This window comes from Copadichromis virginalis, linkage group LG6 (genome assembly GCF_057382275.1).
Source record: "Copadichromis virginalis isolate Kocher_CV1m ecotype Utaka linkage group LG6, C_Virginalis_male_GT1.1, whole genome shotgun sequence".
NCBI classification, from domain to species: Eukaryota; Metazoa; Chordata; class Actinopteri; order Cichliformes; family Cichlidae; genus Copadichromis; species Copadichromis virginalis.
Genome location: NC_140623.1, coordinates 4,133,286 through 4,145,691, shown reverse-complemented (window position 1 = coordinate 4,145,691; position 12,406 = coordinate 4,133,286). Strand labels below are relative to the sequence as shown.

General features: G+C 40.0%; 1 protein-coding gene across 1 annotated transcript in view; it reads right to left on the bottom strand.

The window, feature by feature from the left end:
• Positions 1–12,406, bottom strand: part of vegfc (vascular endothelial growth factor c) — a 102,502-nt gene that overhangs the window by 44,445 nt on the left and 45,651 nt on the right. Inside the window, exon 4 of the mRNA XM_085458323.1 lies at positions 3,968–4,107. Coding sequence (XP_085314449.1) covers positions 3,968–4,107 — 140 coding nt within the window. The remainder of the gene's footprint in view (positions 1–3,967; positions 4,108–12,406) is intronic.

Sequence of the window (12,406 nt, the reverse complement as noted above, 5' to 3'; positions counted from 1 at the left end):
CCTGGGTTCCTGCTTAGTGGCTGCCCACTGCTTCACTGAGTGAATGGGTCAAATGCAGAGAAAAACAAGTAATTTCCCCATGGGGATTAATAAAGTATACATTATTATTATTATTATTACATGTATGAAAAAGTATGTGTGAAAACATTTGCCTAACAGGTGTGTTCTGTCGGGCATACGTTTCTGTGGCATGCCTGTCACAGAAAGAAGAATTATGTTACAGCTTTACAGAGAATGGTGGGAATGATTTCCTGAGGTGTTCTTTTTAGTAGCAGGGTTAAATCACAAGTGGGAAGGATTTCTGATGGCTCAGTAGTGTTGAATGGAGTGGTTGAGATGAATTGTCCATGAGGGAGAGCAGTTTGTTCAGTGAACAATGATAGTTTGCATGTGACTGGACATATGCAGACTGCACAAGTAACTTACCCCACCTTTTAGTGGTCATAATTTTGGCTTATATGTGTGCATTTAGCCAATTTATTATATAATATAATATGTAAACAAATAACAACATGTAATGAACATTAAATAAAAAATTCTGATATAATGTTCTCTAGGAGAACTTTAAAATGATTTTGAGGGAGGCTGGGGACATTGAGTCCAAATGAACTATGTTCTGCACCTCTGTTTGAGGCTGCTGCGAAGGAGTTGGGGCTACAAGGTGGTTGGTGCCTGTCGTGGTGGTAATTCCTAAATGAGATGTGGACCAGCAGGCCAAGCGGAATGCAGCTAAAGTAATAGTTTAACCAAACCCCAGGTGAGGGAGGAGTTTGGTGAGACAAGGAAAAAGACTTTCAGCCTGCCTCAAAACAATTTTGGGCAAACCATCAGGAGACTCAGGATGGGAAAGAAGTGTTCTACTCACATGGTGTATAGTGTAGGTGGGATGTTGCTGACTTCAACTGACAAGACAGTCGGGCGGTGGAAGGGAGTATGGGGATGAGGGGGAAGACTTGCCCATCACTAGGGCAAAATCATTGAGGCAGTTAAACAACTCATTGGTGTTTGGGTTTCTGGGGTGAATGAGGTTTCTGTCAATACAGTTTCTGAAGGCCCAGAATGCTGCAGGGTTGTCTTGGTTGACGCAACTCTACTCCATCATGTGGCACTCTGGAGTGGTTCCTCTGGATTATCAGACTGCTGTGGTGGTCACCATCTTTAGGATGGGGTATCGGAGGGTTAACTACAGGGAAATTATACTCTTCAGCCTCCCTGGGACGGTCTATGGCAGGGTACTGTAGAGGAATGTTAATCCATCTTTCGAACCTCAAATAAAGGGGGAACAATGCGATTTTTGTTCTCTGGTTGCTGAACATTTGATTAGTTCTTTATCCTCTCAAGGATATATAAGACTGTGTGTGAATTTGCCCAACCACTCTACATGTGTTTTGTTGATTTGGAGAAGGCACTCAATTTGGTCCCATGGAGTATCCTGTGGGAGGAGCATGGGAAGCATGGGGTGTCTGGCCTGTTGCTATTAGCCATTTGAGCTCTGTAATTGTTGCAGGAGCTTGGTCCACATTGTCAGCAATAACTCATTTCTGGTGGGTGTTGGACCGAGTGAGGGCTGCGCTTTGACACCAGTTCTGTTCATAGAGAATTTCTAGGCATATCCAGGTAGATGGCCAAGTGGCTTCAGAATATTGTCTTTAATTTTGCAGATAATGTGGTTCTGCTGGGTTCATCAGCTGGTGGCTGGAGAAAGGAAGAGGAGATTGACAGGTGGATTGGGGCTACGGCTGCAGTGATGAGGACATTGCATCAGGTTATTGTAATTAAGGGAAGAGATGAGTGTAAAAAAGCAAACCCTACCCTAGCCTAGCTTATTATCACAAGATCTGAGTACTGAGATCTGGTGAACACAATAAATGAGATCCTGGATACAAGCGGTGGTAAATAAGCTATCTCCGAAGGGTGGCTCTCCCTTAAAGAAGGTGAGGAATTCAGCCATCCAAGAGTGGTTTAGAGCAAATTCACAACTCCTACACATGGAAAGGTGCCAGTCAAGGTGGTTCAGGGATCTGACTAGAATCCCTCCTGGATGAGGTGCTTCGGGCATGCCCCACCAAAGGAGGCCATGGGACAGACCCACGACACGCTGAAGAGATTACCTTTCTCAGCTGGCCTGGGAATGCCTGGAGGTGTCTGGGGAGAGGGAGGTCCTTGCTTAGGCTGCTGCCCCCACGACCCAGCCCTGGATAAGCAGCAGAAAATAGATGGATGGATTGATGGAAGAAATCTTAGTTCTCACCGTCAATCGTTTCCAATATGAAAAGTACACCTCTGTTTCAGGTAATGCTCCACAGCGTAAGCCACTTTGTCTGCACCTAAGTAGATCACACTTGGCTGAACAAAGTAAAAAACATTTGTCACTGTAAATATGCGGATTTGTGTTAAATTATTTGCCATTTTATTCCATTCTATAACAGCAGTGTTTTCAGAGGACACAAACTGGCAAGAAGAACTTGCTAAGAGAATTCCAAGGGTCAGCTGGTCATAAATCCCAGCATGTATCATGCAGGTATAAGCACAGGAACATACAAATGCCATAGTTAACCTAGAAAAGGTTAAAGGTCTTAAATAATCAGGCCCCATCTTATCTTAATGACCTTGTAGTACCATATCACCCTATTAGAGCACTTCGCTCTCGCTCTGCAGGCCTACTTGTTGTTCCTAGAGTATTTAAAAGTAGAATGGGAGGCAGAGCCTTCAGTTTTCAGGCCCCTCTTCTGTGGAACCAGCTTCCAGTTTGGATTCGGGAGACAGACACTATCTCTACTTTCAAGATTAGGCTTAAAACTTTCCTTTTTGCTAAAGCATATAGCACTTTATATAGCCTCTGTAGAAATTATCCACATATCTCACTTATCTTAACTGCACTACTGTATAGCTCTGTGTAAATAATCATTCTGTACATACGATAATTTTTAACCCTACAACTGTTTACAACTTGCACAGTTCCCATTTCTGTATAACTGTATATCTCAGATTTCTGTAAAGTTATTTATTTCATATTCTGTATAGTTTTTCATATTTATATCCTGTTCATAGCTTGTACTCACTACAGCCTGTACATACCTATAGTTATAGAATATTCACAACATACTTCATACCGTGTACATTATAACATACCATAATAGACCCATTCTGTAATATACTTACATATCTATACTATTGCTAATATATATTGTAATATATCTATATCACTAAAGCACTTCTGGATGGATTCAAACTGCATTTCGTTGCCCTGTACCTGTGCAATGACAATAAAGTTGAATTCTATTCTAATTCTATTCTATATAGTTAGGGCTGGACCAGGTGACCCTGAATCCTCCCTTAGTTATGCTGCAATAGACGTAGGCTGCCGGAGATTCCCATGATGCATTGAGTTTTTCCTTTCCCGTCACCTTTCTCATTCAGTATGTGTTAACAGACCTCTCTGCATTGAATCATATCTGTTATTAACCTCTGTTTCTCTTCCACAGCATGTCTTTCATCCTGTTTTCCTTCTCTCACCCCAACCGGTCGCAGCAGATGGCCCCGCCCCTCCCTGAGCCTGGTTCTGCCGGAGGTTTCTTCCTGTTATATAGGAGTTTTTCCTTCCCACTGTCGCCAAAGTGCTTGCTCATAAGGGGTCATATGATTGTTGAGTTTTTCTCTGTACCTATGAAGCTCCTTGAGGCGCCTTTTGTTGTGATTTGGCGCTATATAAATAAAGTTGAATTGAATTGAATTGAAAAATTTGCAATGTGTTGAATTGCAACACCTGCTGTAGATACACACAGTCCAGGAACCAACCATCGTCATAATAGAATGAAACCACCACTGGAAAAGCAAAGGCTGTTTTATTCCTTTTCACACACAAACACACACACACACATATGCGCGTGCGCCGGGTTATTAAGTCAGATCTTGTGATAATTAGCACATACAGCTAATCTGTGTATGTACATTGACAGAGACTTACTCAGGCAATGCTCTTCTGATGATGCTGTGAACTTGCTTGTAGATATCCAGTTTGGACAGACAGCTGCACTGGGTGTGGTTGGCTACACTGATGGTCACTGGTTTCGTCCCTTGGGTGATTGGCACTCTGATCTCAAACAGCTGCAAAGAGTTGTAAAGAAGCAACGTGAATTAAAAGAATGTATATTGATATGCACTGTAAAAATAGCAATGCACATCCTGTCAATTTGTCAAGGAGAGTATCTCAAAAAAGTCAATACAATGGTACATTACAATGTGAAATAGCTACTATGGTAATGGTCTATACTCACTGAGAAGATAAGGGCCTTCTCTAAACAACTATTCAGGAATGGAAACATAGTCTAAGGCCTAAAACCTATTAGCTTTATTTTTCTTTTACTAGTTTGGGGATCACAATATAACTAGAGAATAACTAGCCCGTGTTACATATGGTTTATGTGTTTTGAAAATGAATTAAAAGAAAGAGAAAAAGTCTAAAGCCCCATACACTTATAAAATAATTTGCTTGCCAGACATCACTTGGTAGCTAGTGAACATTCAAGGCTCCAGTGGCGTAGGTAACCCTCAAATGGATTTACCACCCAGTCAAATGTCAATCAGTGTCATCCTTCACTCCCAAATATAGTCTGTTCAGCTGCTCCATCACACTTAAACTTGCACATCAAAGGTTCAGTGTGTAAAATATCACAGCTAGATCCTAGTAGGTTGCAGATAACAGTTAACTGAATTCTTTTTTCATACACCTCAGATTTCAAGTGCATTAATGCTGAGCACATTGGGCACTGTAAGACAAACACATTTCAGTCAGCCAAGAGAGATCAAGAACATTACATTTAGACTGTAACACCTGCGGTTGGCCACTTTGGATTTCCCTATAGCAGTGCTTCTACTGCTTCTACAAAGATCACCAAAAAAAATTTGGCTTCAATTCATTACCAGTACTTTGGTTTGGATCACTTTTTTCTCAGTATATAGTAGTATATCATATATATCATGTATCAAATCACAGAGTACAAATGAGTAGAACTGTCCAAACTTTGACTGGTACTGCATTTGCATCACCTTATCCCCAATCTCCTCTAAACTTCCTTTCATTGTGGCATTGTGTGATTCTGAGTGAGGCAGTTTAGCCAGCTTTACTTTGCTAAACAGTCAATCTGGTGAGCATTCTGGTACAGCATACCCAGTTACCAGTAAGTACTTTTCTACACTGCCAGTTGTAGTGTTGTAAAAAAAAATTTAAAAAAAATATGATTCAGTGAATACAGTGAAGTATCTGTATAACATCTTTTGCCTGGTCAATGCACAAAGTTGCAATTTGACCGAGAGAAGACAACAGCAATAAGATGTTAGTTTTCACTGGCTGAAAGAGGGGCCAAGTGCAAATTATACTGGCATTTTAAAATAAGATTTGCTCTGATTATGCAGTATGAAAGCTCAATGTGTGGAGAAGGGCGTAGTGGACAATTTTAAGATACCAATTCCACAGCCACAATTTGTACAGCGGGAATGGCTTCTTAATTTTTTACAAGAGAGCAAAAAAGAGCAAAAAAATGTTTTCTGTAAAGGAAGCATTTTGTTCTCTCAGCTTTTGAACAATGACATTTTTTATTAAATTGTGCCTTTTGTATCAAAACAGTGGATTTTAATCCAATCAAAGATGTGCAGATTCTGCAAACAAGTGCAGAATTTCAGCTTTAGTTCAAAGGTTTAACAAAGCATTTGCATTATTATAGAATTTTTTATACATCTTTAATCACAAAAAAGTATTTTTGATTGCAGACTCTGACAATGTAAGCAAGGAATCTGAATTTGTGTTATTTCAGTTATTACATTATATATAGTATAATGTATATATATATATATATATCTGATGATGTCTAAGGCAGGAGAAGGAGGGGAAAAGAGGGGTAGGGGTACAATAAAATGATAGAGTGCAAATAGAAATACACAATATATTGCCAACTGGTCCTGTAAGAAAAGAAAGCAAAGAAAGATAGAGCACCAGGACCACAGAAATTAGAAAATACACAGATACATAAATCAAGAGTCTTGTTGTAGTGTGAGTGGGAGAGAGTTTGTGTTAGAATGCCTGTCTTTGTCACAAATGTACTTAATAACAAGGGTGGGAAGCCTCAACAATGCCCCCCGGAAGCCAGAGGCAGACAGACATGGAACCAGGACAACTGCACCATCCGCAGCCTCCAAGAGTACTGAAGACTCAAGGCCACACATCTTGGTGACAACCAGAGATGGGCAGTAACGCGTTACTTGTAACGCGTTACTGTAATCTGATTACTTTTTTCAAGTAACGAGTAAAGTAAGGGATTACTATTGCAAAATCAGTAATTAGATTACCGTTACTTTCCCGTAGGAACGCTGCGTTACTGCGTTACTAAAACCGTGATTTTTTTTGCGAGAATGTCTCATGACAGTGACGTAAGCAAGTGCGACGTTGGTGACAGCAGCTGTGTGCAGATCAACAATGGATAATATATCGAGTGCGGGAGAGAGTATGAGCGTGCAGCGTTTAAAGTGTGGAAGTATTGACCTTACTTTGAGTTTGATTCCATAAAAAGTGACAAAAACATTAGCGTCCATCGTGCGTGGGAAGAAAACTTCTTTTTACAGCGAAAAAAACCCCTAAACTTCCGAGCAAGCACCGAGTAGCTACGACGTGATGGGAAACTCACAGAGAAACTCGCGCGGATTCTTCAACTGACCGCAGCACACCTGCACCAGGGTAACCCTCCGCCTACCCTGCTCCTGCTTTACAGGTGAAAATAGAGCAAAAGGACCGCTGAGTCTTTGACTTTATTTATTTTCTGCTGTGTTTTACTTGCATCTGTTTGAAAGAGTGAGTGAAAACACAAAAAATATTTTATTTTATGTGCTGGAATGTGTAGAAAATAGGTTTAAATGTTAAACTAATTTATTCAAGTCAGAGAATGTTGCATATAATTAAATGTTTTGCTTGATGCATAAAGTTAAAAGATTAAAACTGATAAAACAAGTTAAAAAAAGAGACTTTTCCATTTGATTACATTTTGTATGATGGATTATGTAGAAAAAGTAGAATTGGGCTGAAAGATCTATCACTTTATCACCTCTTCAGGTTGTAAATCGTGTTTTTAAAAAGTAACTAAGTAACTAAGTAACGAAGTAATTAATTACTTTTGAAAATAAGTAATCAGTAAAGTAACGGGATTACTTTTTTGGGGGAGTAATCAGTAATTAGTTACTGATTACTTTTTTCAAGTAACTTGACCAACACTGGTGACAACCGCACACCCGTTCCAGCAGAAGAAGGAGGGAGGCCCCGATGGGCTTCCCACTGCCAAAGGGCGAGAATCCCAGAGAGTCAGGGGCAATGGGCAGTCAACCCTGCTAGAGCCTAGCCACCCTGGTACGAGTTGGAAAGGACCACCCAGCACCCGGCAGCGTCAGAAGGTGATTTTTTTCAGGGGCTCCTCCATTGCGTTTCCCTGTGTAGACCTGCAAGTTACATGCATAAGATGAACCTGCATCACAGGCGCCCAAATCTTTATACCATGCTTGGCAGGCTTAGATGGTATATACTGGGCAGCAGCCCTGAAATGGCATCAGCTGCTCATCAATGATGACATTGGGGCCAGGGTTGTAAAACAGTTGAGACCGGCCGCTCATTTGCCCCACACCATCCTGATGGCAGCTAGCTTGTCTCTCTGCCGTCAAGCTGGTCTATGATCATGGTCATCAAAACGGATGGTCCTGGAAATTATTTTGAAAGTTTTCAGAGACATCCTGGTCCAAAAAAGATCTCTGCCAGTTTCTTCATCCTGCAGGGATTCTGTGGTCTCCCATTTGGACCTGAAAACACCAGCAAGGATAAGAACCCCAAAGTGAGCATCCAAATCGGTTTTGTCCAAGACTTTCCATGTCTTTCCAAAAACTCTGCTTCCTTTAAATTGGTGCAATCCAGGATGATTTTCTTGATAGGGTATTGCATGCAAAGGTCAAAAGAAGACTTGATGTTTTTTGCATGACTGCCCAGCGTGTAGGTTCTGGTATTATTCGAATCACATTGGTTCACATTGGTTCATTTCGTAAGCAGGAAGACCATTCAATTTTGCCATCTTTTACCATCCATACGGTGTTATTTGCAAGCTGCTGACAGTCTGCTCACTGGTCTTGGGGCTGGCTGCTCCCTGCTGGTCTTGGGGCTGGCTGCTTGCAGGCTGGTCCTGAGGTTTGAAGCTTGCTAAACTTTAGAGCTGGCCGATGCTCATTGTCCTCTTCAATCCTCACATTCTTAAACTTTTTCCTCTGCATCGCCATCAAAACCCTCTGTCTCTTCCAATAGCAACTGTAAGGCAGTCTGAACAGAGAATCGCTTTGCCATCTTGATCAGGTGTGGAACCACAATGAGATATTTATAGTGTCAGGTCCCCAATATTCATTCCTGCAAGACAAAGGGTGAAACGTGTGGGAATGTGTGTGCAGACAGTGTTGGGTGCTCCAATTTTGCAACCTTGTGCGGGAACAGCACTGCTGGGTCACACCTGGGTCAATTCACAATGCTTTACTTTCTCCTTCTCTCTCTCTCTTCCTCACACACACACACACACACACACACACACACACACACACACACACACACACACACACACACACACACACACACACACACAAGCCCAGAGAGGAGGAAGGAGAAATGAGGGTACACAGGACCTATGATTTCCACACTTCCACTAGCCACGGGTCCAGTGGACCTGAAGACCTTGCCTGTTTCTTTCTGACTGCCCAGACTCATTCATGGCCAATTTACAGTACCATGCATCAGCTGCACATGCTCGCAGGTGCTGGAGCTCAAGCAGATATCAAAGACGTTTAACAGGAACGACTACTCGGTCACTGAATCCCCAGGTGTCCGTGTCCATGTCTGAGTATAATCTAGGGTTAAGTGTTTTAAAGTATGTGTGCTCATATCTGATGCATCAGAAACTACAACACAGTTTCTCTATATGGTTAGTGGTAATGTCTTGAATGAGTTTTAAAAACCTGCCAGTGTAGATTCTGTGTCACATTTTAAATCAAATTATGTTTACAGGTTCTGAAAAACAAGTCTTATTTGAAGCATAGGGATTCTTTGAAATATCTTCTAGTGATTTATGACAGCATTAAATTTAGCACACTGGCAGCACCGTGGCACGGTGGTTAGCACCGTTGCCTCAGAGCAACAAGGTCCTGACTTTGACTCCACCATCTGGCTGTGGCCTTTCTGCGTGGAGTTTGCATGTTTTCCTCGTGTTTTTGTGGGTTCTCTTTGGGTACTCTAGCTTTCTCCCACAGTCCAAAGACATGCAATTCAATCCATCAATCAGTCTTTATTAACAGACCTTATGTCCATAGTTAAAGCCATAATATACATAAAATTAATTTTGGTTTAATCAATTTAACCAAAAATCTATTTCAATATAACCTAACCCCAATTTTTTAAAAAAAATGGGGTTAGGTTAAATGATGATTCTAAATTGCCCATAGATGTGAATGTGAGTGCAAACTGTTATTTGTTTCTATGTGCTAGACCTGTTCAGGGTGTACCCCCCTCCCTCTCGCCCTATGACAGCTGGGATAGGCTCCACCCCACTCCACCTCTCAGACCCTGATAAGTAAAAGCGGAAGAGAATGAATAAATGATTTATGTCAACATGAAATTTATCATACTTGCAGTGATAACAGAGAAGCAATTTACTTTCATATTTATGACAACTATTCATTCATCTGGGCTTAAAATAAACTAATGAAAAGTTGCATGAAAAAAATGGCATACAATATACACCCAAATACAGTGAGCAACAGTTACATTCACATTCTTCTGTGGCATAGTTAACTTAGTTAACATAGTTAACTTAAATAGTTAACTTCCTGTGCTGAGTGAATCCACTAAAACAGTTCATCTGACTCAGAATGCTACCCCCCGTTCATTCAAGCAGTAATGAATAGGAAATGAATAACACAGCTGACTTAAAACTTAAAACTTAAAACAATAAGCCATCCTACAATTCATAACTGAGTCCATAAAAACAGCTATGTGACAATTAGAAGGTGAGGGAATATACTCTTTGTTTCAAGGTAAGTGAAAATCCAATGAACCACTTGGTGCCTCTGCTTTAACACAAACTGTGTGACTTTTGATCAGCTGCAAGCCCTCTGTTTTATTTGGGGTTTTTTGCCCTTCCATGTCTGCATACAAACCCACTGCACCCACTTTGCTATGGTTAAGGAGAAACAAGTTCAGGTAAACTTTTGCAATTCTGGCACATTTTTTAAATATAAAACTCTTCTTGACTTTTCAGAATCTTAGAATCTGAAGGAAGGAACGCCTCAAAATTACAACATCAGAAACATATTTATGCTATGCTTTTTTCAGTTTGCAAAGTGCAATTAATCAATGGACATTTAAGTATCATACAAAAGTCCAATTTTTGTTGTGATTAATTCAGTCCCAACGGAGGAACAACAGAAGTCCTAAATAAGTTGATTGAATACATCAGTTCGAATGATAAATACCATAAGTACCATTGTTTTTCTTGTGACATTACCAATAAGTGTGATGTGTCACATGGCCCTCTTCCTATTGAAAAAACAAAAGTTGTATCCAAGATGGCCGACTTCTAAATGGCCACCATGGTCACCACCCATCTTGAGGAGTTTGCCACTCACATATACTAATGTGCCACAAACAGGACTTTAATATCACCAACCATTCCCATGTTATTACGGTGTATCCATATAAATGGCCCACCCTGTACAGTCTCATCATGTACTTAGCTGTGCATGTCCTCATGGTGTTCTAATGTTTTGCACTCTGCTCCTTGTCGAGCTGCTAGAGAACTACATACTGCATGATCTGCCTCTTCAGGAAATGTTTAAAGACAACATAATCTAATCTGTACAACTTCCACATTTTTGAAACACTGGCCTGGATCAGCAGCAAGCAGTAACATTTACTTTACTCCAAATGAAACATTATCATGTTATATGAGACATCAGCCTCGAACGACTGCTTGCATGCCTCGGCTCCTTGTGTGCATTCTCCATGCGAAACATCATTGTTATCTGTCACAGCTGTCTGTGTTCTGAGCAGTGTCGGTCAAGTTACTTGAAAATAGTACTAGTTACTAATTGCTGATTTCTTATTTTCAAAAGTAACTAGTTACTTAGTTAGTTTTAAAAAGCATGATGCAAAACCTGAATAGGTAATAAAGTAATAGACCTTTCAACCCAGTTCTATTTTTTCTACATATTTGAGTATATAAAACTGAATCAAATGAAAAAGCCTCTTTAAAAAAAAAATGTTAATTTGAATCTTTTAACTTTATGCACATTGCATCAAGCAAAAAATAATTCATATGCAACAGTCTCTGACTTGAAGAAATGTGTTTAACATTTAAACCTATGTTCTGCATATTCCAGCATATAAAATAAAATAATGTTTTTTTGTTTACACTCACTCTTTCAAATAGATGCAAGTAAAACACAGCAAAAAAATAAATAAAATCAAAGACTCAGCGGCACTGAGTCCTGTCACTCTTAAATCTATTGTCACCTGTTTAGCAGGAGTGGGGCCGGTGGGTGGAGGTTTGCCCTTTGCGGTCATGTCAGTGGGGGATCCGGGGGTTTCTCTGTGAACGTCACATTCCCGTGGCAGCGTGCAGGGTGCTCGCTCAGATTTGAAGTTTAATTTTTCACTTTGGAAACAAGTTTTATTCCCACGCAGAGTGTACAGCAGACACTAATGTTTTGTCACTTTTTACAGACTAAAACTCAGTAACCCGTTGCTGCCCATATCTGGTCCTGAGTGTCTTTTAATTTCAAATTCAAATTCAAATTCAAATTTCAAATTTCAAATTTCAAATTCAAATTTTATTTGTCACATACACAGTCATACACAGTACGATATGTAGTGAAATGCTTGGACAACTGCTCGTGACCTAAAGAAAACAAAAAAGGAAAAGGCTATGAATAAGATAGGAAATAAATATGAAAGATTAAAAAGGGTAAATTTAACTAGGAAGGAATAAAATATAAATTAAGGTTAAAAATGAAATAACTGTACAACACAAATTAGAATGAAGGGTAAATTTAACTGGGAGAATAAGATAAAATATATAAATTAAAGTTGAAAATAAAAAAACTGTACAACAAAATACACAATATAGAACTATATAAGAATGTATGAAGAAATATAAATAAATATATACACAATAACAGCAGCGTGATTTAAGTAATGAAGTGAAAACAATGTCCAGAATGTCCAGTGTGTGTGTAAGAACTATATGTGTGGGTCAGGACTGTGTGGTGGTGTGATTGAGAGACCGTATCGCCTGCGGGAAGAAGCTCCTCCTCAGTCTCTCTGTGTTGGTCTTCAGGGAGC